At 40.7% G+C, this 26,518-nt stretch overlaps 1 protein-coding gene across 2 annotated transcripts in view; it reads right to left on the bottom strand.

The window, feature by feature from the left end:
• Nucleotides 1-26,518, bottom strand: part of SETD3 (SET domain containing 3, actin N3(tau)-histidine methyltransferase) — a 49,424-nt gene that overhangs the window by 4,941 nt on the left and 17,965 nt on the right. For both annotated transcript variants that reach the window (XM_081911899.1, XM_081911898.1), the window contains exons 7-10: nt 10,205-10,263; nt 9,353-9,467; nt 1,995-2,069; nt 89-255 (exon numbers count right to left, since the gene is read on the bottom strand). In XM_081911899.1, coding sequence (XP_081768025.1) covers nt 89-255; nt 1,995-2,069; nt 9,353-9,467; nt 10,205-10,263 — 416 coding nt within the window. The remainder of the gene's footprint in view (nt 1-88; nt 256-1,994; nt 2,070-9,352; nt 9,468-10,204; nt 10,264-26,518) is intronic.

Genomic DNA, 26,518 nt, shown 5'->3' with positions numbered 1-26,518 from the left:
ATGAACAGCAGTTTTGCTATAATGTTCTACTTGACCTTAGAGCTTGAAATGTTTCAATACAAAAACAGCGTCTTTCAATTTGACTTACGTTGGGATGCCAGCGCGAGCTAAGACCTCTGCCTTCATAGCATACAGCCTGTCACTTTTACTCACTCCAAGCTTTATTTTCACTCTGTCATGTGAATTATTATCAAAGAAAAACCCACTGTGGATCACAAATTCAGCATTTGACCGAGTGCCATAAAAAATGTAAATCTAGGAGGATGAAAAGAGAAGCGAAGGGACAGAAAAATAGCTTAGGATCAACTCATGGAATGACAAATTACACATTACACAACCCCCCCCCCCCAATACTATAGTGCTGCAGACCACAATGCATATGAGAATGCTATCTTTAAATAACGGGCAAGGCAAACTTTAACCCTAGGAACTTCTTTTACTCAAACACTTTGGACGCTGTTCTAAACACAGAGACCTCTACCTGCATGTGCCCAAAGCTCCTCCATTGACCATCTTCTTGTGATTTCGTCAAGATCTTGTGGCAAATTGGCACCAATGTTGACATTGCTTCGGAGGGCTGCCTGAGGCAGCTGCTTCACCCTGGCCCATAAGTGGGTGAGCCCTGTACTTGCTGGAATATTCTGGTCTGTTCCCCTCTTCGTGGGGATGGAGAGGAAAACAAGGTCTTGCTGCTAGCCCACATACATATCAGTGTAAGGGTGCAGAGCATAGCGTATACCAAGAGGAAGGGAGCACAGTTGGGAAAGGAACAAAACAGAGACTCAGAGGAGGTAGGAACCAGGTCCCCTGAACAGCAGCACACATCAGTAGAAGAAGAAAATCTGCATCCTGATCTCTTTAGTAATTCACGTGCCAGTCACCATGTTGCTTTTCAGGTACCAGTGGCTAATGGATGCCTGGATTTTTGGACTCTAGAGAAGGGGGCATAATATTCTTGCCACTTTCCCCACATATATAAGTACCAAATTTAACTTAATTGTGTGCAAGTTTATGGGGACAAATGACCTAATTTCTTCTTTTCTTTTCTTTATTAAATTTGTATACTGCCCGTCACCCGAAGATCCCAGGGCGGTTTGCAACGGACTATGAGAACATCCAATAATTTTACTTAATAATGTCGTTTGCTAAATTAGCAGCTGGGACATGTTTCAGAATTGCAAGAAATTTATGAGAAATTGTAAACCTATATGAAGCATCCACTTCAAGCTGTTGTGACAGGGTGGGGTATAAACAGCATTAACAAATAGCTCTTTATACTACATCACAGGGAAGTCCAAGAATTAATGGTCAACAGTAATAATGGACAACATGAATCGCAAGGATATTAGAAGTGAGCACTGAAGGCAGATATTGATGCCTGTTAAAAGGAGCTATACATCCCTTGGAGAATGGATCCTGACAGCTGAATTGGTTAGTGACATCATCTTTTATTTTCTGGACGGTTAAGTGGTAAGAAGTCAGAAAACAGCTGAATGTGAACTAAATAATGCCAAAGAGCAAAATGCTGAACAAACAATGGCTGCCCAGCTCATGATGCTCAGGTCAAGTATTTTAAACGCCCTCACCTACGTGAACATTTATACCAATGTGCTATCATTCAAAACAAAAAATGGCTGAGTTACTCATGGCACAAGGTAAGGTTGCTTTAGATCAAGGCATTCTTCTTCCTTTGCAATGACAAATGCACTTTTTATGTTACAAAAAAGAGAGCTATCTATCCTCAGCCTTTATAACACATTTGTAAGGAATGTCTCATGGAACACGCCTAGTGAAAATTAACAAGACTCCTGAAGCTAAATTAGAATTGCGTGTATTTACTATCAATTGGATGCATCTGTACATGTATGAATGTACACATGTATGAATGTACACGGAACTTCAAATGTTAAATCTCTCTCTCTCTCTCTCTCTCTCTCTCTCTCTCTCTCTCTCTCACACACACACACACACACACACACACACCTCAAGATTACCTGTTCGTCAGCCTTAAAATCTTGAAGTGCTACACATTCACAACGGTCATCTTCCAAATTGTAGCCTGTAGTGATCTATACAGAGGATTCAAAAGAAAGAAGAAAAATTTTCAGCATTTTATAGTTCAACCTTGTTTGTATGAGCCTGATCTTCCTTTAAAGCAGGCACCCCCAAACTCGGCCCTTCAGATGTTTTGGGACTACAATTCCCATCATCCCTGACCACTGGTCCCATTAGCTAGGGATGATGGGAGTTGTAGTACCAAAACAGCTGGAGGGGCGAGTTTGAGGGTGCCTGCTTTAAAGGATGTAAAATGACCACTACTTAAAAAATAACAAGAAGAAACAGCACCTACTACCCAGTAACAAAGTCAAGCCTCTTAGTCCTTGGGGAAGTTACCTTGTATTTCCCTTTCTTTTAGAGCAGTGATTGGGGAACCTGTGCCCATCCAGCTGTTGCTGGATTCCAACTCCCTTTAGCCCCAGCCAGCATGGCCAATGGTCAGGGATTATGGGAGTTGTAGTTTAGCAACATCTGGAGGGCCAGAGGCTCCCCAACCCTATTTTAAAGGCTGGTGAGAGTTTGGTCAGATAATCCCCCCTTTTTTTAAAGATGGGGACAACATTTGCACACTTCCAGCTTGCAGGGACCTCACCTGTTCTCCAAAAATTCTCAAATATTATAGAAAAGCTATAAAAAATGGCACCCTTCTAGACCACTTTGTGTTGGTCCTGAGTTGACCCCTCTCACACATAACAGTGCTGTTGAGTTTCAAGTTACTCCCATGGGGTCCTCTGCAGCACTGCACTAAGAGAACTAGTTTCTGTCACACACTTCAACTCTCAGTGCATTTTTCATCACTCTAAATCAAAAAGAGGAGTGGATAACTGTGAATCTTTGGGGGATACTTTCTTCAGAGGACTCCAATTTATTTGCAAATAATCTCTTTATCTGAAACTTAGGTAATTATTCTTAGATGGTGATGGGATTTTGCTGTGGGAAGATGAAGAAGTTGCCACTTAACCATATTTCTTTTATCAAACCACAAGGACTAAAGTGGCTCATTATTAACATGGAAATTGTCCCACAATATTATTCTCATAAAGCAGGAATGTTCTTGATAAATCAAGCTGTACAACACAGAAAACATACCAATCTCAAGGAACAGGCCTCATACATAGTTGTGAAGATGTGATTTGAAACAAAATCTACAGAGGTCTTCAATTGGGGCTGTAATGCTTAGTTGAATAATCAGTTAAACCAATAGATTTAAAATCTTTTGATTGATTTAAAAGAGTGCCCTATTTAATCAGGCAGAAGAATAAAAAGAAGGTTGCAGGTATCATCTTAGAGGAGGTATTAATCTTATACTACATACAAGTGAATGCCTTTTCTAGTATGTTGTCTGCCCTGACACATGCCATCATCTAAACACAAAGGGAAAATGTTTTTCTTCTTCTTCAAACTAACATCTTTAATCAGAATACTTTAAATTGGATGACAATCAGTTTCAAGTGTTTCAGGGCTCTTTTAATGTTTCGATATAGTACAGAATTTGTGGGAGGGTGCCTGGTTTTATGGCATACGAAACTTGTTTTATGGGCTTTCATTTTCCTTCTTTTTTTAAAAAAAGCTGTTCCCCTCATTCCCCAGTGGAATAGCATCTTGCTTTTTTGTCCTTCTCAAAGGTTTCTCTTTTCCTTATATCATTTTTGTTTGCATAGAAGTGTTCCAAACAAAAAAGCAGCTTGGAATTTGGGCATGTCTGATTTTTATAGTTCTATAAAAAAAAAATTCCTCTTGTCCCAGGAGCTGAAAAATGAGGAGAAACTATCCATGGGGGATCAAACCCATAAGGACTAGCGCAGCAGTCCCAGCTAATCCCCAGCACCAACACCCAGGGGAAATATAGACTACAGTCTAGCAAGGGGGGAGTGGGGCTAGGAAAAGCAAATAGCCACAGCAAAGGGCTCTGAACCAAATAAAATCCAAAGAGCTAATGGACAGTTTTGATTTTGAGTATCAACCTGCCCACAACATTCATTGAGCTCAAGGGAAACATCCCCTTCTATATCAAAGGGACATGAAGAGTAAACCTTAAGACATGAAAAATAGGCCAATATATGCACAAAATGATGCATTAAGAAAACGTTTCATCAAAATGCAAACTTTAGGTCGTCCTCCCTCTGAAAAGGCTTAAACTCAATGTTACAGTGCTGGTCAGGTTTCGCTATAAGTCCCCACTACAGTTCATGGACTGAGGGTGGAAGAGCAACAGATAGGAGGACTCCTCCCTTTATTACAGCTGGCTACATTCCAGCCATACAAATTATTGAGGTTTACATGAACGCACACTCTATCCATACTCATGCAAATCATCCCAGTTCAAGGACACATCTACTCAGGCAAAGGCACTTGAAGGGGGCACACGGTAGAGTTAGCGAGAGGTGTGGAGGAGAACCAGCCTGAGGGGATGCCAAGGGCTAGACAGAGAGGCTTGCGGGGCTGCATATGGACCTAGGCCTGAGATTGCTATATTGTTTGCAGCTATATTTTGGGAAGGTGCATGAGGTTCAGAAGGCTCTTTGCCAACTAAATGGGACAGTGCAGATGTCCCAGTGCAGATGAAAACTGTTTACACCCAGGTGTGCTACAACAAAGTCCCGTCAATGAAGCATTTCCCTGTGAGCTTAGCACAACTCTGGCCTCTGATTCCATACTGATGTTCCATGAAATCCTGACTCACTGCATGAAAGCTGGAAGAGAGACGACCCTGCCGTCTTTGAAGTCTGCTGCAAAGTTGGTGGCGAGATGTTTCTCGAGTCAGTCAGCTATAATGCATCTCTATTCTTGCTCTACCCCATGGGCCTTTCTTCTTCTTCTTCTTCCACAAGCTAAATAATAAAAGGCTCTTTTGGTTTTAGCTGGAACCATGTCCATCCTGCTTTCTCTTGCTCCTGACACTACTAATTAGATCATCCTGCTCCAAGAACTCTGTCAAGAATACTGTCTTCATGTATTTCTCATTGTTATTTTCTAGCGGTATTGTGACTTGACAGTCAAAGTGGTTGCTGGTGCTGCCAGAGGTTTAGAGCCTACTGGACGGAGAGGCTCATCATGCAACAAGCCCAAAATTACTAGTATTAATACTATAGAAAAACAGAGATACAAGAGATCCACCAGCTGGTATCAAACATCATCACTCGAGAAAGGAGGCAACATATCTTTGTTTTTACTGCAGATGTGGATAAAGACAACTTCACAAAGCAGTTCCTTTGCACATACTTTCTCCTCCCAGCAAAACTTGTATTGATGATTTTGTTCCTCAACACTCTCCTGTATGTGAGTGTCTGAGGGCCCTGCTCCTTCCTGCCACTCACCATCTGGCCTGGGGCGGGGCCTGAAGCCTCATAAAGGACTGCTGGACTCTGCTGCCCGGGAGGACTCTCCTGTGTGAGTGTATGGGGTCCTGCTCCTTCCTGCCACTCACCATCTGGCCTGGGGCAGGGCCTGACGGGCCTCACTAGAACAGTTGCTGTCACTGCTGGAGGGCTGCAGAGTGCTTTTAAAATGTTTTAAAATTTTATTTTGAATTTTTTGTATGTGGGGGGGGGGTTGCGGTGGATGTTTATTGGGCCTGGGAATTTGATTTTATGTTTTTGTAATTTTTGTAATTTTTATTGTTTTTTGTTTGTATTGTTGTATTTGTGTGTTTTTTTGGTTTTGTTTTTTAAAGGGGTTATTTTGCTCTTAAGGGGAGGGGTCAGGGCTGCCGGGGAATGGGCCCCAGCCCACAAAATGGCTGGGATATGTTTCACAGGGGGGAATGCACTGGGACAACCGATCTCAGTGATCACGGGTAGGAGGAGGAGTTACGCTAAGACCAGACCATGTCATTACAGAGGAGGCAGGTTTAGTCGTTGTCTGAGGACTATCCCTGCCTCTGGGTCTGGTCCTGACCGGATGAATACTAGAATCAGCAAGGGATACCCACATGACCTGAAAGTGTTGCTGTGCAATGCCAGGTCAATGATTCATAAGACCACTGCCATCCATGACTTGATCATGGATGGAGGACTTGACCTGGCATGTGTAACAGAGACTTGGTTGGATGAAGCAGATGGGCCTGTCCTTGCCGCTGCTTGTCCACCAGGTTTCTCTTACGCACAGCAACCCAGGTCATGTGGGCGGGGAGGGGGGGTTGCAGTGATTTTTAGGAAGTCATTAGTTTGCACCAGGCGTCCTATTGGGAAGACCCAGTTTTCTGAGTGCATGTTCTGGAAGTTGGGCAATAGGGGCAGTACAGGATTCCTTTTGGTGTACCGACCTCCCCGCTGCACCAAGGATTCCCTGCCCAAGCTGCTTCAGGTCGTGGCGGATGTTCTCCTGGAGACACCTAGCTTGGTCGTCCTAGGGGATTTTAACATCCATGCCGACACGACCTTACAAGGGGCCGCTCGGGACTTCGTGGAAAGCATGGCCTCCATGGGGCTGTCCCTGAATAAGTCTGGCCCAACCCATAGCCGCGGACATGCCTTGGACCTGGTGTTTACCTCTACGGATGTTGGTGATCTGACACTAAGTAAAAGTGAAACGAAAGAAGTGCCATGGTCAGACCACTTCCTGGTGCAACTAGACTTCTCTGCGACCCATCCCCTCTGCAGGGAGGTGGGACCGATTCGGATGGTCCGCCCCCGCCACTTAATGGATCCAAATGGTTTCCAGAGAGTGGTAGGGGATGCTTTATCCCATGTTGATGGCCTTTCAGCCGATTCCCTGGTGGCCCGCTGGAATGTGGAGTTAACCAGGGCTATTGACTGTTTGGCTCCGAAGCGCCCTCTCCGATTGCATGAAGCCCGGAGAGCCCCGTGGTTTTCCACAGATCTGAGGGCAATGAAACAATTGTTGAGACGGCTAGAGCGCCGGTGGCGGATAACTCATTCTGAATCTGACCGGACACGGGTTAGAGCTCAACGTCGAGCCTACCAAGTGGCGATAGCGACGGCGAAGAAGACTTTCTTCACCGCCTCTATTGCATCTGCAGAAAACAGCAGCAGGAGACTCTTTCAGGTGGTTCACAATTTAGCGGAACCACCTGTAACATCGGGGCCCAGTACGGGCCACATGTTCTCCTGCAATGATTTTGCAAATTTTTTTGCAGATAAAATCGCTCAGATTCGGGAAGAAGTAGACTCCACCGTGGGAGCAGGGCCGGGGCGGGAGAGTGCTAGAGTCCTGTCTGGTCAAGTTGTGTGGGATCAATTTCAATCTGTTACCTCCGAGGATGTGGACAGGCTGCTTGGACGAGTGAAGCCAACCACCTGTCTCCTGGATCCTTGCCCATCCTGGCTTATAAAAGCTAGCCGGGAAGGACTGGGCGATGGGCTTCGTGGGGTGGTGAATGCTTCCCTCCGTGAGGGAGCCTTCCCAGACCTGCTGAAAGAGGCGGTTATCAAACCGCTTCTTAAAAAACCATCTTTAGATGCGGCCACGATGGCCAATTATCGCCCAGTCTCAAACCTTCCATTCTTGGGCAAGGTGATTGAGCGAGTGGTTGCTGAACAACTCCAGGCACGCCTGGAAGAAGCGGACCATTTGGATCCCTTCCAGTCGGGATTCAGGCCTCATCATGGGACTGAAACTGCCTTGGTCGCACTGGTTGATGATCTCCGGCGGGCTAGGGACAAAGGTGAGAGCTGTTTCCTAGTTCTGCTGGATCTCTCAGCGGCGTTTGATACCATCGACCATGACATCCTTCTGGACCGTCTTGAGGGGCTGGGAGCTGGGGGCACTGTCATACAGTGGTTCCGCTCCTTCCTCCTGGGCCGTGTTCAGAAAGTGGTGGGGGGGGGATGAGTGTTCAGACCCCTGGCCGCTCACTTGTGGGGTGCCTCAGGGTTCTGTCCTCTCCCCCATGCTTTTCAACATCTACATGCAGCCGCTGGGAGGGATCATCAGGAGGTTTGGGCTGGGTGTTCATCAGTATGCAGATGATACCCAGCTCTACCTCTCTTTTAAATCAGAACCAGTGAAGGCGGTAAAGGTCCTGTGTGAGTGTCTGGAAGCGGTTGGAGGATGGATGGCGGCTAACAGATTGAGGTTGAATCCTGACAAGACAGAAGTACTGTTTTTGGGGGACAGGAGGCGGGCAGGTGTGGAGGATTCCCTGGTCCTGAATGGGGTAACTGTGCCCCTGAAGGACCAGGTGCGCAGCCTGGGAGTCATTTTGGACTCACAGCTGTCCATGGAGGCACAGGTCAAATCTGTATCCAGGGCAGCTGTTTACCAGCTCCATCTGGTACGTAGGCTGAGACCCTATCTGCCTGCGGACTGTCTTGCCAGAGTGGTACATGCTCTGGTTATCTCCCGCTTGGACTACTGCAATGCGCTCTACGTGGGGCTACCTTTGAAGGTGACCCGGAAACTACAACTAATCCAGAATGCGGCAGCTAGACTGGTGACTGGGAGCGGCCGCCGAGACCATATAACACCGGTCTTGAAAGACCTACATTGGCTCCCAGTACGTTTCCGAGCACAATTCAAAGTGTTGGTGCTGACCTTTAAAGCCCTAAATGGCCTCGGTCCAGTATATCTGAAGGAGCGTCTCCTCCCCCATCGTTCTGCCCGGACACTGAGGTCCAGCTCTGAGGGCCTTCTGGCGGTTCCCTCACTGCGAGAGGCCAAGTTACAGGGAAGCAGGCAGAGGGCCTTTTCGGTAGTGGCGCCCGCCCTGTGGAACGCCCTCCCATCAGATGTCAAAGCGATAAACATCTACCTGACATTCAGAAGACATCTGAAGGCAGCCCTGTTCAGGGAAGTTTTTAATATGTGACATTTTAGTGTATTTTTCATTTCTGTTGGAAGCCGCCCAGAGTGGCTGGGGAAACCCAGCCAGATGGGCGGGGTACAAATAATAAACTATTATTATTATTATTATTATTATTATTATTATTATTATTATTATTATTATTATTATTATTATATTGTACTTCTTCTCCTGTCTAGGTATTAGTTTTAAGGTGGTAAAGTCCTCTGAAACAAACATTTGCATCCGCAAATCAACACCTTCCATGCCTAGAGGGTGCCCCCCCATTCTGCTGCTTACTATTGGAATTCTTTTACCTCCGAGTGTCTGGCTCCTTCTCTTGTATGTTAAACACCTGTTAAAAATATCTCCTTTGTCCTGACATATTTAGAGTTATCTTGTCAACCTGAGACATATCCATTATCCCAGGGATAGCCACTGTGGATTAGTCAATGTGCTATTGGATACACACACTCTCTCTCTCTCTCTCTCTCTCTCTCTCTCTCTCTCTCTCACACACACACACACACAACCCAACAACACTGTTCTTACCAGCCCATTGGTGTGATTACACATGTCCCATAAAGGAATCAGTGCTAAGGTAACCCGGGAACCATCCTCAGCAGGAATCTGGTTTTGTCGTGTCATGACAGAGGAAACTGCCCATCTACAAGACAAAATACTCAGTTTAGTGAAAGCCATAGACAGACAAAAAGTTCCAATTCAGATTATAATCCTTCCCAACTTTCTGCCAATGGCAGAAAAAAATCTGCTGTTGTTGTTGTTAATAGTTGTAGTAGTAGTAGTAATAATATTATTATTATATATTAATATTAATAATATCACTTGTAGCATCTAACTTTTGAAAACCTAAAGGAATGTGGGACAGACTAAACAAAAAAAAAGTTGCATCCAGTTTTGGTTAATGTATTGGTTTGATGTGACAGCTCAATAATGTCAGAAAATTAATATAATTTCTCTGGGAGTCAATTCAGACATAGCAAGACTTCTATGAATGTAATTCCTTTTCTTACAAAGCATGCTCCAGCACATATGTGTATGTATATATATATATATATATATATATATATATATATATATATATATATGGTCTTACTTTTGTTTTAATAGATACCAGAGTATTAAAGGCCAATTAAAAAAGTAATATAAAGCATTAAGAAAAGTAATACAACAGCATTTAGAAACAACCATTAACTAATGCTAACTGGTTAGCTATAAAACTTTTGATGTTAAAATCTAGATGGCTAAATTAATTATATTCTCCGATCTATAATATAACTACTATGGCTGGACCAGGGATTCATGATTAATAACTTGATTATTTTCTAGGGAAGCATTTGAAGGCATTTAACAACCCACTTTTATATAAAAAGGGAAACCAACCTGTAATCATCATAAGTGAAAGAATCCTTTAATGGCAGTTTGCTGGCATTAGGATGGGTCTGAGAAATAAGAGGATTCAGAGAAGAGTTGAAAAGGAAAAAGAAAACAAAAAACAACAACCAGAAATCAGTCAGCAGAATTTCATTATTTAGCTGCCTAACAGATCCTAACAAGAGCCAAATGAAGCAGGAGGCGTCCAGCCGCGCTACAGAGGGATCATCATGCTATTATGCTCTCATACATCACTGTCAACTTAATTTGTTGTGCCCAGCAGCCGCTATAAATCTGTTTCTTCATATTTCAAAGTCTGGAACCCACAACATCTCACACACACACATTTAAGGTGGACTCCCATCTCCACGCCACACATAAAAACTTGATTGAGAAAAAGCTTGTCCCAATTATTTTCTTTTCTTAACCAGAAATGTTAATTCTATGTTCTCAGTCACACTTTAGGGGTAAATGTATTTTAAGCATCTCTCTTCCCTTACATCCATGGTTCTTTTTTTTTTTTAAAAAAATAATAATAATCAGACGTTACACATACCTTGCAAGTCATAATATATTTAAATGTTCAAGCAGTTATGGTCACATGCATAGGTTATATAATTATATTTTGGACGTACCACATGTTAAAGGCTGCACGCCTCTGCACCTTACAAGGCAGTATGCCCTATTGGGATAAATGGAATTAAGCTCTGAGTAACCATGCTTTGAATTGGGAAGGTAGGAAGCTGACTATCGGTCCCTCTACTTCAGTGTTGTCTATGCTGACTGGCAGGGACTCTCTAGGATTTGAGATGGAGTCTCTCTGGTCTTCTCTGACCTGGTAGAGGGGAAACCAAGGCGGGTAAAAAGGAAAGCCTCTTTCCATCTATGTGAAGGAAATGTGAACTTGTCATTCCTACTCCTTCTGCAGAATGCTGGGATCTCACTCTGGGGTTGGGTTGAAATACTCCACATCTGTTGGGAAAAGAATTCTGAGCAGGGAAGGGTTATTTGTTTGTTTGTGTGTGTGCATTAACACACACCCCAGGATACCTCTGCATGAGACTCTTAATCTTAGGGTTGTGGGTTTGAGTCCCATGTGTTGGGGGCTCCCCAGGTGGGAGCTCATAACATGCCCGGTGCCTGCCGCTCAGCCAGCCCCAGAAAGAGAAAGCTCAACGACTTTGGGGGTGTCTCAGGAATTTTACTTTCTGAAATATGGCAAGCCTACCTTAATTATTATGAGGAAATAAGAATGATTTAAAAGAGGAATTAATTACACAGAACTAGCCTCTCGTTTCTGGCCAACCGACTTCATGTACTTCCAAGGCCACTTTGCCTTATGCACTTTAAAACACAGTAGCTAAAAAGAATCATAGCCTTTTGAACATGCTTAAAAAAAAACCCTTTCCCCTCTTAAGAGATTGAGAGCCATTAACAGTATCATTTTAATATTCCATTTCAATTACAGTTGAATAGGCAGGTTTCAGTAAGTGATCAAATGAATGGTTATTTCTAATGATACAAATGAGTTTTGCTTGGATGTATCTTTGCAACACTGTTAATGCAAGGAGCTCTATGTAGTGTGCTCCTTTTTTCTTTTTTCTTTTTTTTTACTCTTGATGCATTAGCATCACAAGTGCATGGTAATTTATCATCTCTCACAGTAATGTACTTGCTGGCACTGTGTGCAGGACAGTAGGGGATGAGGTAAAAGTGGCTCAAACCGTAAATCAATTAGAAAACAAAAGCTTGTGCTCAGTGCACAATTTTAGGCAAATTATATATTACAAAAGACTGCCAATTGGGTGTTATGTCCCAGGTGTCTGCTCTCTCCAACCCCTTAAATTAGCCCTATGGATGGACTAGCTCTGAAAACCACGGCTCTCTCAACTAATAAAAAATAAGTGATTTGGTTTACATGCAAAATTTCATTTCAGACTATTTTAGTTGCATATTCTCAGAATAATTTGCGTTAAGCTCAGTGTCACAATTTAGGAAAGTCATTATCACTAGTCTCATTATAAATCAAAAAGCATATTGAAATCAAAACCAAGCACATAATTTTTCAGTTATCCCGTTTTTACTGTTTGACAATGTGGGCATTGATACAGTGAAAATACATAATTCAAGGTTACACAAATGGTCCAATTTTGGTAAAAGTTACCTTGACAAGTAAAAAATGTTCACAGATTACTGGTTATTAGTTTGCTTAGATATTTTGCATTGACATGGCGGGGGAAAACACATTAGAAAGCCAACATCTTGTCTTGTTATGGGCAACCCCTTTTTGAAAATACCTATGGACATCATAAAACAACCTTAGACAAAAAGTGCTGTTACTGTACATTATTTTTGTGTAACAATTCAACTAAGAAAAGGGTTCTTCCAGCTAAGCAGTCATACCCTTTGGTTAAGATCGCTCTGAAGCAAAAATGGGATTGCTAGAATGGCTATGACTCCACCTACTGGTACCAAACTGGAACACATTTAATACAGAATACAGCCTTAGAACTCGTCTTAAAAACATGCAGAAGGGCAATTTTCTTCAAGATGGAATTTAACATCGATTAAATAGAGATGATCAGATTACTTCACCACAGACTGCAAGAAGGTAACTTCCGCAGAGAATGAAAGCTCACACAGACCTTCTTGTTTTGAAATCTATGTTTATCCAGTAAAAAATGATGACAAAAACAAAAACGATGTTGGCTTACAGAAAATTAAAAATTGACCTTGTTTTTGTTTTCATTATTACGATTTTTTAAAACAACAACAGCAGCTCTTTAAACAAGACAAATATACAACTGATTCCGATGTCACATTAAACCAGAATTCACCTAATAAACCCAGTCAGTGGAAGCTCTGTTTGCACAATGGGACTTTCAACCACAAAACCAATTAGCTGAGGGGGGGTCATGGGAACCCCAAGAACAATGCATGAGGCGAGGGGGGATTGTTCTGTCCAGCAAATACTGCAAAGCTGACTTACACCCTAATGTTCAACTGTGGCTTAATGATTCCCTGCTTTGCTCTACTTATGCCCATGCCAAACCACAAGCTTGTTGTGTCCTTTGAACTAGGGCTCTACAAACAAACCACAAGCCATGGCCCAAGTTTGTTATCAAGTGATTGCTACATTGCAGGGGGTTGTATTAGATAACCCTTCCAACTCTACAATTCTGACTCCAATGCAACAAAGCAAGGCTTGTGCCTTTTTGCAGCCATGATTGAGGGAAGAGTGAAATGGGAAATTCTGAGTAGTGTTATACATGAACTATGGTTTAATATGACATTCAAATATATAGTTGTACCTCGGAAGTCAAACGGAATATGTCCCGGAAGTCCATTCGACTTCCAAAACGTTTGGAAACCAAGGAAGCTCCTGCAGCCAATCGGAAGCTGCAGAAGCCGCGTTGGACGTTCGGGTTCCAAAGATTGTTTGCAAACCGGAACACTCACTTCTGGGTTTGTGGGATTTGGGAGCCAAAACGTTCGACTCACAAGGCAATCGACTCCTGAGGTACGACTGTATCCATAAAGTCACTTAAAAGCCTTGTACTGAACAGACCAATTTAACCTCACGAAAAAAGGAGCAGATCACTGCCTCTGGAAAATCACCACTAACTAGCTTCACATGCTAGTGGGTTCATGAACAGAGGAAGCCTAGAGTAGAGCCTCAATACATAGAAACTTGCCTATTACCACCTCAGGCTATGCAAATGGGTATTTCCTAAGATATTTTGGTCCAGGACATAATCTTAACAGTACAAGCTCATTAAAAACATGCAATCTACATATCCACTCTGTGCCATGGGTAACCAACATGGTTCCCTTCAGATGATGTGGACTACAACTCCCATCATCCCTCAATGCTGGTCATGACTGGGGCTGAAGTGAGTTGTAGTCCAAAATCTGGAGAGCATCATTTCAGTTGTCCCTGCCCTAAGGGACTATGTGGCCCATGTGTAAATGCTATGTTTGTCATCCCTTGGTTACTAACCTGATTCCAGCTCCTTCTCAGTATTTTCTCATTTCCTGCCCCAAACCATACAAATTCATCAAACGCTGCCCATAGAAGAAAGTTGCAACAGAATGCAAACCTGATTATGCATTTTGAAGTGTATGCTTTGCCCATAAAGGTATTATTTCAAGGAGGAAAACATAGGACTTCTCAATCTGGGGATGCATATTTATAGTTCCAGTTTTATCCTGGTTGTGTTGCCGATACTAAAATAGCACTGAAAGTGGACACATTCCGTATCTAACACAATTGGTGTTTAATAATGTGTTATATGGCAAAAACTAAAAATGATCAGGGAAAATAAAAGTCAACAGCTTTATACAATGTTTTTGAAAGCCATCTGTACCTTTTAAGATACTTTTTTCAAAGGAAATTTCCTTATTTGTACAGTTCCAGAAATCAAGCTCTACTCTTAATGGAGCACAGGAAACAATACTGAATTATAATACAAAATGATTACTGTTTCACAGCAAAATATACGTGTTTAGAGAATTGTGTTATAAAGAAATTAATTGCTGAATTTCTGAGAATGCTTTCCAGAGTTTTAAAGTATGTTGGCGTATCTCTGCTGAAGTGACCAAGAGAAGAATACTCTGATTAAAAAATCGATTTAGCATGCAGCTTCTCTTTACAGTCCCTCGGTAAAAATGAAATCTCCCTAACAAACACTTAATAAAACCTGTCAATATATCTAGAAAGAAAAATGACACAAATGCATTAAGTATTAAATACCCTTGGAAAAAGTCACATATTCCATGAATTTTTGATGTACTATCTTGACATTAATGTAAAACCTTGATATTTATAATTGACAGATATTTAATAAAGTATAGAATATGGCTGCTGCAGAGCATGCAAATTTTTCAGGTTGATCAAAAAGAGATAGACACTTATTCAAATGAAGCAACCAGTTGATAAATGGCAAAAATCAGATCTTTTAAGTTCATGCTTCCTTAGCTTGAGAAACAGTATTACATTCACTTTATTTTAGTCAACTCTGAATATGTAGCAGACTTCTAAAAAAATGCAAATAGGAACATTAGGACAAATGCTTAATTGAAAAGCACACGCTGCCGTTTTATTGGACTAGTAATAAGACTATTTACATGGATATTTGTAAACAAGGAAAGGTTTGGAGATGGGAAATTTAATTCTAATAGATGGTGAATCAAGAGACCATGGCATGCAGTACAACCCTATGTATGTCTACTTCAATCGCTAGGATCATGGGCAGCTCCATTTGCTTAATAATTTATCCAGATTATAACTAACACTTTAACACATAGCTAGGCAATTCCATAACTGACATAGTGAAGGGTTCACATGCCACCTTGGAAAATATATTATCACCTCTTCTCCTGTCAATGGGAGCCTTGCTCTTAATTATTCCAATTTTACAAATAGATTAGTGCAGAGAACAACAAAAAGAGAAGGAAGGAGAGAACAAGAGCAACACTGAAATGTGCCTGTATTTTTTAATATCAGCTGCCACTTGCATTGCTGTTTAATGCATTGCATGAGCAATCAGAAAACTACCTTCAACTGTTTTCCTGCAGCGAGCAATGGCATTGCAGAATCTGGATTGAGTTCATTCCTGTATTAATAGCGCACACATGCATCTGAGTTCACTGACCAGTTAATGTTTACTGTATGCTGTAGAATATGATGGCTGCCAGAAGAGGCCTTCAGAAGTCCATGTCTTCACATGAGCTTAATTTGCTGGTGAAAAGAATCCATACATTAATTCTCATCTTTCCAACAGCCATAAGGAATCCCTTAACGGCACCAAGATGAGGTTATTTTCTTTGTATCATCTCAACCTTTGTGGCAAAAAAGCAAGGGGACTTTAAGGTACTTAGAGGCTTAAGATTTTCACCTTGTTAAGTTGCATGTCTTTGAACACAGAGCTCAAGGCTTTTTCCCCCCTTTTGACCAAGCACAATGCTTTGCTGCCTCATTCTCAGTGGTCTCCCCTTTATCCTAATGAGATCTCTTTTCCTCAGCCCCGTCCTATTAATAGGCAGGAGGGGGAGGAGAGATCTCCTTAACAATCAGACTGGATGCTATATGATGATTTCAGGCCAACGTGTAAAGTGTGCGGGAAACAAACAAGCATGTGCCAGGCATGTGCATAAGGCTTGCTGCAGTAAAATCTATCAGCACTTTCTGGCCGCTATTGCTCTGTCAGCCACAAAAAACCTTTGAAGCAAACAGCTCTAAGAGAATCTCTTCTCTCTAAAGTTGCTGTAACTGCAAGTCCTGTTAAACAAATAAATAATAGAAAAAGCAGATCTGCAACATTTGATTAATAAGGTACACTGGTTGATGAAGTAACTGTTTCAATATGAGTACAATACAACAAGTGGCAAGAAGAGGTATCTTAGAAGAGGCATCATCACTCCTTTTATTAGAGGCATTCCCACTCTTCTTTCACGTGGAAGCAGAATGCCTCTTCTGAACTGATACAACACATATGTACATCCACTTTAAACTATTTTATTCCTATGCAGCTTTAACCAATCAACTAAAACCCAGCTGATTAAATCAGCTGTTCCCCTGATTAGTTAATAGCCGTATCAAAAAGAAACTCACCTGGTTTGAGTGCTTTCAAATTAAGTAATGTGTACTAGGATAACTGAAATTATGTTTGCAAATAATGAGATATGACTGAATTCAAATACCTTATCATGAAAACTACAGAAGTTAATAAATAATATCAGCTGCTTAACAAATACGCTAACAGAATATGAACAAATAAGAGATTACATGAAAAAAATGGGCCCCCATAATCGGTAAAAATATACTACTGGATATCTGGGAAAACATTTTGCAAATGGCATATAGATTCTCCATAAATACAGTAAAAAGGGTGGACTGTTTTAAGATCATGACTAGGTGGGTATATTACTCCAATTCGGATACAAAAGATCAATATGTCAGCAATAATACTTTTTTTCTAAAATATGTAGATTGGTTTACACACCATCTATTAAAGAATGGATGTAGAATAAAATGCAGGAGGAAACCAAGGATTCTCAATTACAGTTAGAATCAGTAGCAAAATAATCAAAAGTAACAATATAATTTTTGCAAATATACAAAATAGTTCCAACATATAATCAAAACAATACTGATCAGAAGGCACCTTTCTATGCATTACTAGACCTAAATACTATTATCACTTTATTACTGACTACTAAACTGGGAGGCTAAATTTAGTGCCTTACTTCCAAAACCCAGCTTGCAAATTTAAATTTAGAAGCAAAGCACTAACCACAGTTTGCTTATTCAAATATCGCAGCAAACTACTGTTAGCAAAACTCAGGAAGTGGAAAAAAGAACTTGTGTAAAATGAGGAAGAAGGGGCAAATGAACAAGCAAAGATTTTTCTGATCACCAAGCCATGGCTTGGCATTAAATTGGAACAAAGCTTAATATGCCACAAGGTAAACTAAATCATTCCTGATACTTAGAAGCACGCCATATTGTAACTTTATGCACAATATAAATAGCAAAAAATGTTAGCGGAACCTTCAAAGAAACATTGATAATGAAAAAATTATTCAAACTTTTAGCCTCCCTAGTATTAGTAATCTGGGGACATACAGAGGAAAGAATTCTGCCATCTGAGTTTTGAACGACATTAAATTAATACCAAATTTCAAAATAGGGTATTTCACAACTTATTCTGAAATGAGGCCACACTGAATAAGAGTCTGCATAAATAATGCTCGACACACCCCACACTGTTTAGCTATGGATGGGTTAGTCAAGTGCTTCTCTCCCCCAGAGAATCAGTGCTGAAACAGCTGGGATGCTACACAGCAATAGTTCCTTGCTGTGCCTTCTAACTGACTGCAACCATCTTTATGACTAAGTCTAAGAGAAGTAACATTGCATTTTAATACCTACACCCCAACTGAAAACAATAGAGAGGGCATAGTCATGGGATGGTGTGAGGTTGATCACCTTAGGGATATTCCAAGCCTCTTTCCTAATTCTTATTTATTTAAAAAATTCAAGGCTGCCACCCTTTCAGTGAAAGGAACTGTAAGGGAAAATATATTATCCAATTTCTGGCCAGTGAGGGCAAAGTAGAAGGATAACTGACAAGAAATTAGTACTAGAGGTTTTTTTATACAATCAAACGGTATATGTATGTGTGTGTTTAAATAAATAAATAAATTTGAAGTATTGTTACAATTAATTATTATTAAAAATTAAATACCAACAAAAGCTGAGCTAAAACTGTGTCACTAGTTAATAAGAGCCTATAATTAAATGTGCATCAACCAACTTTCCAGTGTTCTACTAGCACATACTCTGCAGGTAACTCAATGTCTTTTGAGTAGATTTCTTTATAGTTCTTCTCTTCCAACAGTAATTTCCTGTCAGCTTGCATTATGCAGAAAAGCACACTCAAAAGATGTACCCTTAGGAAACCCACACAGCTTTCTAGGGCAAACTAGCTCAATCATATGGAAGGACCAGCATCCATTAAACCAAAGGTATTGTGGGGTGGAGAGAGAGAGAGAGATGGGAATACACATTGTAATATCCCAAATTTATTTACTATACCCATGTCACCTTCCAGCTGGCCTATAAAACAATGAAAAAGATCGTGCCTTAGAATAAACACTAACCTAGAATAAACTCATTGAATAGACTGGGACATTCTGAGTAAATATGCTTAGGATTGCACTGTTATGAATTTTAAAGTCCCACTAATTACAATTAATTAGAATCAAGCACAGATTTAAATATTTTCCATTCAATAATGTGGTGAATCAAAGTTACTAATGGTCTGATTCTATGCATATTTACTTGAAGCAAACAACAATGGAACTTGCACTCATGTATAGCACATGATGGTTATATAGTACCACTTCCAGGACTAGGGGCACCATGTCGCTGAATACCAATTGCTGGGGGACTTCCCAAAGGAAGCTGTTGGTTGACTATTGTGTCAAACAGGATGCTGGGCTCTTATGTTCTTACATAAATTGTGTTTTTTGTAAGTTTTAAAACTGTTCTCAGTGTTGTATTTTAAATTGTTTTAAGCCCTGGGACCTTAGGGTGAAGGATGGGAAATTAATAATAACAAAAAACTTTGAACTACCTTGGAAAGTGGTGGCCTGTCCTTCACTGGAGGTTTTTAAGCAGAGGTTGTATGGCCATCTGTCAGGGATTTGTTACTTGTGATTCCTGCATTGCAGGGAGCTGGACTTGGTGACCCTAGGGGTCTCTGCAAATCTGATTCTATAAATTGGCATTTAATATAGTATTCGGTATAATCATATAATCACTAATTCAATACCTATAACCTTTACAATGTAACATTCATTTTAATGGCCATACTGTTTCGTAATTTTTAGGTACTACCAGTCAGTATGCCAATCAGAGTCTTATTTAGCAGCTATTTGTTTGTTTGTTTGCATTTATAAACCACTTAATATTTTTAAAATCTCTAAGTAGTATTTTCACTGAAAGCTTAGTGAAAACACAAAAACTCTTCGTGTTCTAAACAAAAGCTATTTTCACCAGTCCACTGAAATTACCTGATATAATGGTGGTTAGCAGAACCCTTTCTACATGGCAAGAGCAGTGCGTACAAGAGAGAGCAGTATGTTAGGACTTTCAAATGACTTAGGATTACTTTGGCTAGTGCAGCAATTATTGGACAGCACTCAGAGATGTGAACAGAGGGAAGCAATTATGCTTAAGTTTTATCACAGCGAACACAGAAAGAAGCATTTTATAAGTTTCACTTCAGAAACATTCCAGCCTCCTACACTGAGACGTATCACAAGACTCTAAGAGTGTATAAGATAATCCATTTTCTAATTTAGTTAAATTACTAATTTCCACCAAGATAAGTCCCTTAAATAGTTTAACAGTGCTTAGAATATATATCTCCTTTGAGTATTTCACTCTAGATACACCAGCTTTCTACTGTGCTTTGATTTTATTGAACATTCATAACTGCAGTTACATCAAGAAAAAAAAGTATTAAATCCTAACAATAAGGCCTATGTATCAGTGAAAAAGTATGATTAACTGTTGAGGCATGGAGTCCCAAAGCACAGATAACATCCCTGGGGATGGAGTCAGTTGCTCTGTGGAAGTGCAACTTGATATGAGGAAAATAAGCGGTTGTACTATTATAGCTGCAGAATCAACTGCTCTTCTGAATTTGTGGACAGGAGAGGGGTTAGAAACCTCATCTTCTAAAGCAAGAGTCTCCATAGACCTCTGTATTTTCTAGCCAACATAATATTTCTCCCAAGTGCGGCTTAAAAATGTGCAGAAACAATTTCATCTAATATTGGCATATATGGTTTTGAAGCACAGTGTTTTCAGACAAAGTGTTTGGGGAGACTATTTTAATGGGATCGTAAGCCATTCAGAGAAGCAGAAATAAATTAAAAGTAGTTATGTTGGCAAGCAGGGTCCAAAATACAGGAGATAACTGTTTCCCAAATGAGAAGTTTATGATTTTCAAAATGGGAAGTTCTCACTCAGCCTCCCAATTTTCCCACTGTTACAGAAAAGGGACTTAGTGAATTGGTTTCTATTTATCTTGAAAATATTAGTATCCAAATCCTGGGTGACAGTGTGGCAAAGGGACACACTCTGCTGCATACTTCAGGCTGCCTAGCAGGGATCCTCACCTTGCAATATAGAATATGTTAGTTCTATACTGCGGATGGTACGTGCAGATCCCTCTACTGGAACGCTCGTTATTCAAAATCTCAGTTATCCAAACACAAAGAATTATAACCCAACCTTGCTACACAAATGGCTGATTCAAATATCAGAAGGTTGCCCACTTCCTTACTTGTTTGTGTTGTGCTGGTTGAAACCAGCTGTCTCGGGCAGAAAGTACAGAGGGAGGGAGAGGGATCAGACAGATCATGGATTAGAAATGTTCCCATAGGAAATAATGGAAATCATCAGCTCATTGTGCAAACACTCGCCTAACGAACAATTTCCTGGGAGCGCATTATGTTCGGAAAGCAGGGCCTGTGTTTCTTCAGCCCTTGATAATAATTCCATTCTTCTCCTGTCTCTATCCAAACAGAGTTTCTGCCCTCACTTGATTCTCTCAATATTCATCTAATTATTATTGCAAATTGTCTTATAATGGTTCCTTCCCACAAATTTCCCCTCATTTTGTTAGTCACTTGCAGGGATCTGTATTGAGGCCCCAACTCATCATATTCTTTATGATCTCTCCTATCATTTCTATGTCGACAATTACAATTTTGTCTTTTCAAACTAAATCTTAAAAAATTGGTCTTTCTTGCCAAATCTTTTCTTTGCATTGTTCTCCCCCCTTAACTAGTATTGCTATTCTTCTATAACACTTATAATCTAGGTATTGCTTTTGATTCCACTTTATCCTTTTTCTCCGGTATCTGTGACCTTGCCAGATCTTTTTTCATGACCTCAATATTTCTAAGATTAATTCCTTTCTTCCATATAGCACTACTAAAACACTTTTCAATCTGTTATTATTTCTCATCTTGATTATGTTCTTCTTACTGGTCTTCCTTAATCTACATCTTGGTTCTCTTACGAATGCTGAGTCAAGTCCCATTTTCTGTTTTCATCACTTCCACAATGTCCCTGCTTTAGCTTTGTCAACTTCACTAGATTCCACTTAATTTCACACTTTAAAATTCAACTTTTAATCACTTGCCTCACTTTTGTTATTGACCCTTATCTTTGGAATTACCTTGCTACTTCTTTGTCTATATTCAAAGCAACTTCATCCTCACCCTGCTGGTCAACCCTCTTCCCCTTTTTTTAGTAATCTCTTCTGCAGGCATTATGAACTATTTTTCCTCTATCTATGCTTTTCTGCTAAATTGTGAAGTCCCTTTATGAGTGTTTCCCCCCCATTTGTAAATCACCTGATATAGGGACTATATAATGTGATACCTCTAGAGTGTAAGTTACACAATAATTAATTAATTAATTAAATTACAACATCTCCTCTTCTGGATGCTTGCTTGATTTCATTCTTCATCTCTAGATCTTCCCAAACATTTTCATCGGGGAACGATAGTGTGTCCCCAGTACGTACCAAAATACTACCGGAGCCAGAAATCATGACCCACAATGATTCTGCCCCTTTGGGGATTTCTAGCTTGCTGGGGTCAATGCCCTATTTAACTTCCACAGCAACACCACCTCCAGTATGTCCTTCATGTATAGTTTATATCCAGAGATTGCTGTGCCCCACTGATTCTCTAATACATGTTGCACCGCCGCCAGTCCATAAGAAAGTATCTGAGCCAATATACCGTGCTCTGGCTTCTGGGATAGCTGCGCAGCCTGCATTCGCTCCATAAGACGCACACACATTTCCCCTTACTTTTTAGGAGGGAAAAAGTGAGTCTTATAGAGCAAAAAATACGGTATTTTCTACTGTAAAAAGGCCTCTCTGTACAGAGAGCATCTCAGGGGGATCCTTTTGCTGACTTGGCAACTGCACTCAGGAGTGGGTACCTCTCCTCTGGCATGCAGATCAAGGAGGAAGCAGCTGTCTGGACTGCATTCTGGCCTTGCCACTGTAGCACTTTGCCTGAAGGGATGAATATAGGGAAATACACTCCTAGTCCTTAACTGTGCAAAAGCAATAGACAACAGGCAGATGTGTTAACTGTATCATGGTTTCACCTTTCCCCGTCCGTAGAACTTTTAGAAAAGTAGCTTTGAAACACTGGAAAGCTGTTGTGAAATGATCAATATGGAGAAATTAAAGAATAGTTAACGCCCCTGACAAATTTCCTAACCCTTTTGTGGCTCTTTTCCCCCTGGAAGCAATACAAATTATACTGAAGACTGAGGAATGTTAGTTTTATAGGGGTGTTATTTTGGCAGTAGAGAAATAATACAGTTTTGAAAGCAATACTTACGTTGAAATGTTTTTGTTACTAAGAAGGTGAATGAAAAGCTTTCATCATTCACTTTTTTCTCCCTCTCTCATTTCCCAATCTGGCAGAAAAGGGGGTTCAGCTGGGAAAGTACTGCTGCCTATGTTTTATGAGCTAAAGAGCACTGCTCTGCAATAATCTATGGACCAATTCCCCTTGACAGAAAGCTGCAGCCATGCCCCTTGGGAAGCTGGGGGAAAAGTTAAAACAGAAAACCACTGCATAGTCATTTACAAAGGCAAACTAAATTATAGATCTTCAAGGAACAAGGAATCTCACTCTGAATGTAAAACTATATGGCTCCCTCTTGTGCTTATTACACCACATTTCAGTGCATAGAGAATCCAGCATTATGCAATAAACATAACAGATTCTGTTCACTCTGCTGTGCACATTCAGTGCCCATAACATGCTAATGGTAGTAACACACGCAAGTAAATGGACATATTAGAACAAACTGAAAACCCCTCCTGAAGTAACTTGAACATCTAAGCCCAAAGCCCTTTCTTTTTCTTGAAGTGCAATCTTAAGAGATCCAGTCACCTACCTCCGTTCACATTTTAAGTATCAAATTGCATACATTTCAATGGTGTCAGTGGAGTCCTTTGCCTGGAGCAATGGGCTATTTCTGGCAGGCCAGCGTTGCACCTGTGTTTAGTTGTCAAACCAGACTAATATTCAGCTGGGAGCAACTGTAAAAGGAAGAAGTCTCTGCCATCTTCATGAACATCCAGACTACTTAGAGAAAGGTAGAGCTCAGCTGAAAACTGCCCTCTTCTAAACCTCCCCTCTGCTCTCATGAAGAAGCAATTACTGGCTACCAAATGAACATAACACATCTCAAAAGAATACCTCAAAATGCCACCACTTTACTTGTTAAAGAAACTAAGCAAAAAGCCACCGTGGTGCAGGAAAGAGCGCTGAACTTGGACTCAGGTCAGCCTTGAAACTCAACTATGCCACTGATTTCATACCTGTTTTCTGTGATGATTTTGTCCTATGCTTGATTCTGCATTTTTAGTTTTTCTTTTTTCAGTCATTATCACAGGGTCTTTGTGAGAACAGGAGGAGATAAGATACCATGTATTTATTTGCCAGCTGATGCAAAGGATGCATTTTTTAAAAGTAGTTCTAGTTGCCTCTCATACAACCCCTTGGATTTCCAACGAGATATGGCACAATTCATTAGACAGCGAAAACAATGCTTGAAATCTGTAAAGCACTTTCAGGTGTTTGAAATGCTTTATGTGTATATCTAATTACAATCCTTACAACGGCCCTGTAAGATAAATCAGTATTATTCCAAATCTACAGGTGGCTTGGGGGTTTTTTTTGGGGGGGGGCGGGAGAGGTAGGAAAGAATGGCTTACCTAAGGATCAACTAGTGAGCTAATGACAGAGATCAGATTCAAATCACGGACTTCCTGATTAGTAGCTCTATCTCTTAGCTGCCACAAAATGTTCTTGTTCAGAGCTCCAGCCAGCTAGCCATGCTCTCTTCCAGCAGACCATCTCTACCCATCCCTGCTTTAATGTCTTTCCTTTCCAGCATGCTCTGTCATCACTGGACTGTTTGTGTTACGTTCGTTCGCTCCCTTAGGCTATGAAAATATTGTTAGCATTTCAACAAATGCTATCTCAGGATTCTTCAGACTCTGCTGATACTTCTTTATTGTTTCTCAGTGGCCCCATCTCTTGTCAGGACACGCCACCTGAGTTCACTATTATAGGGACTGATATATGACTGAATCTCATATGGGTAAGAGGTTAGTAGATTGGGTTTTTTTTTTAAATGATGCAACAGCAGCTAGGCCATAAGAGCATGAGCATAAGCAGAGTTGAACCACATGATTTGCATATTGCATAGGTGCAATATGCATTTTAACAGGTCCCTCTTAAAGAACATACAGACACCCCATTATTCCTCCCAAGTACATCTCTCACTTGGAAATTCTGGCAAGATGATGATCACACCTCTGTCCTCTTGAATGTCAGTAGTACATGTAAATTATGAGCTAGCTATCATGCCATTTAGTGGTAAACTTTACTAACTTTGCACTAGGGTAACATATGGCAGGCATGAAGATTGGTTAGCCTATCAGCTAAAGCAGTGTTAGATGCCTAGCGTTGCCAGTTTTAAAAAATAATAATGCTGGAGCTTATGTGACATTTGCGTCTCATTAATATAGTACCTTCTGTTCCCAATGGAAGAAATCTAAATCTAACCCTTCATACAATATTTTAAGAATTGTCCATAGGTACGCGGGTGGCGCTGTAGTCTAAACCACTGAGCCTCTTCGGTCTGCCAATCAGAAGGTCGGTGGTTCGAATCCCCGCGACAAGGTCAGGTCCCGTTGCTCTGTCCCAGCTCCTGCCAACCTAGCAGTTTGAAAGCATGCCAGTGCAAGTAGATAAATAGGTACTGCTGTGGCGGGAAGGTAAAAGGCATTTCTGTGCGCTCTGGTTTCTGTCACGGTGTTCCATTGCGCCAAAAGCAGTTTAGTCATGCTGGCCACATGACCCGGAAAGCTGTCTGTGGACAAACACTGCCTCCCTTGGCCTGGAAGTGAGATGAGCGCCGCAACCCCATAGTCGCCTTTGACTGGACTTAACTGTCCAGGATTCCTTTACCTTTTTAACCTTTTAAGAATTGTCCAGACATGGTTTGAACTCCCCAAATTATAAATACCACCTAGTGGTACTATTACAACTTTAGAGCAACCTAGACTCCTGAAGCAAAGAAACAAGGCAGTTTTTCTATAAACATAGCTCTCGAAATGAAATAACGGATTTACTCAGTACTATGGAAACCTAGTGTTGATATTTTTCATATCCTCTGTAAAAAACAAAACAAAACCACTCACATAGCTTTAAAGGCAAACTGGGACTATTTTGTCTAGCCTACCTTTCGAAGTGGCTTTTATGACAACATTAAGTACAAAACTTTAATTTTAAAATATTAAAAAAACATTCTAAATAATTGTAAATAGATATTACAATTCAATAAAGACAGGCAGGAAGTAGATTATGTTTCAGCAGAGACTTTGTTCCATTAAACATTGATGGCTGAAACACGCTGCTGCATGGTACACCCATCTGTATATTGGAAACATTTCTGTGCAATAAAGGATTGATGAAGGCTGAATAACTACCTAAGAAATCTTTGCCTGATTTTTAAGGAGCCACAAAATGATGTCTGAGAAGATGTTCTGCCAGTACACTTTACCTGAATGACACTTTTTCCATAGTGTTAACAATATAATGCCTTGATTACTCACAGGCAGCTACATTACATCTGTGGCTATGAAATGCTATGTGTGACAAGCGTAAGACAGAGGTCTAAGAAAGAAACACTCATAA

The sequence above is a fragment of the Podarcis melisellensis genome, assembly GCF_964234715.1.
Source record: "Podarcis melisellensis genome assembly, chromosome: 1".
In the NCBI taxonomy this organism is placed as follows: Eukaryota; Metazoa; Chordata; class Lepidosauria; order Squamata; family Lacertidae; genus Podarcis; species Podarcis melisellensis.
Note: the sequence above shows the minus strand (reverse complement) of the source record. Positions and strands in the feature narration are given on the sequence as shown.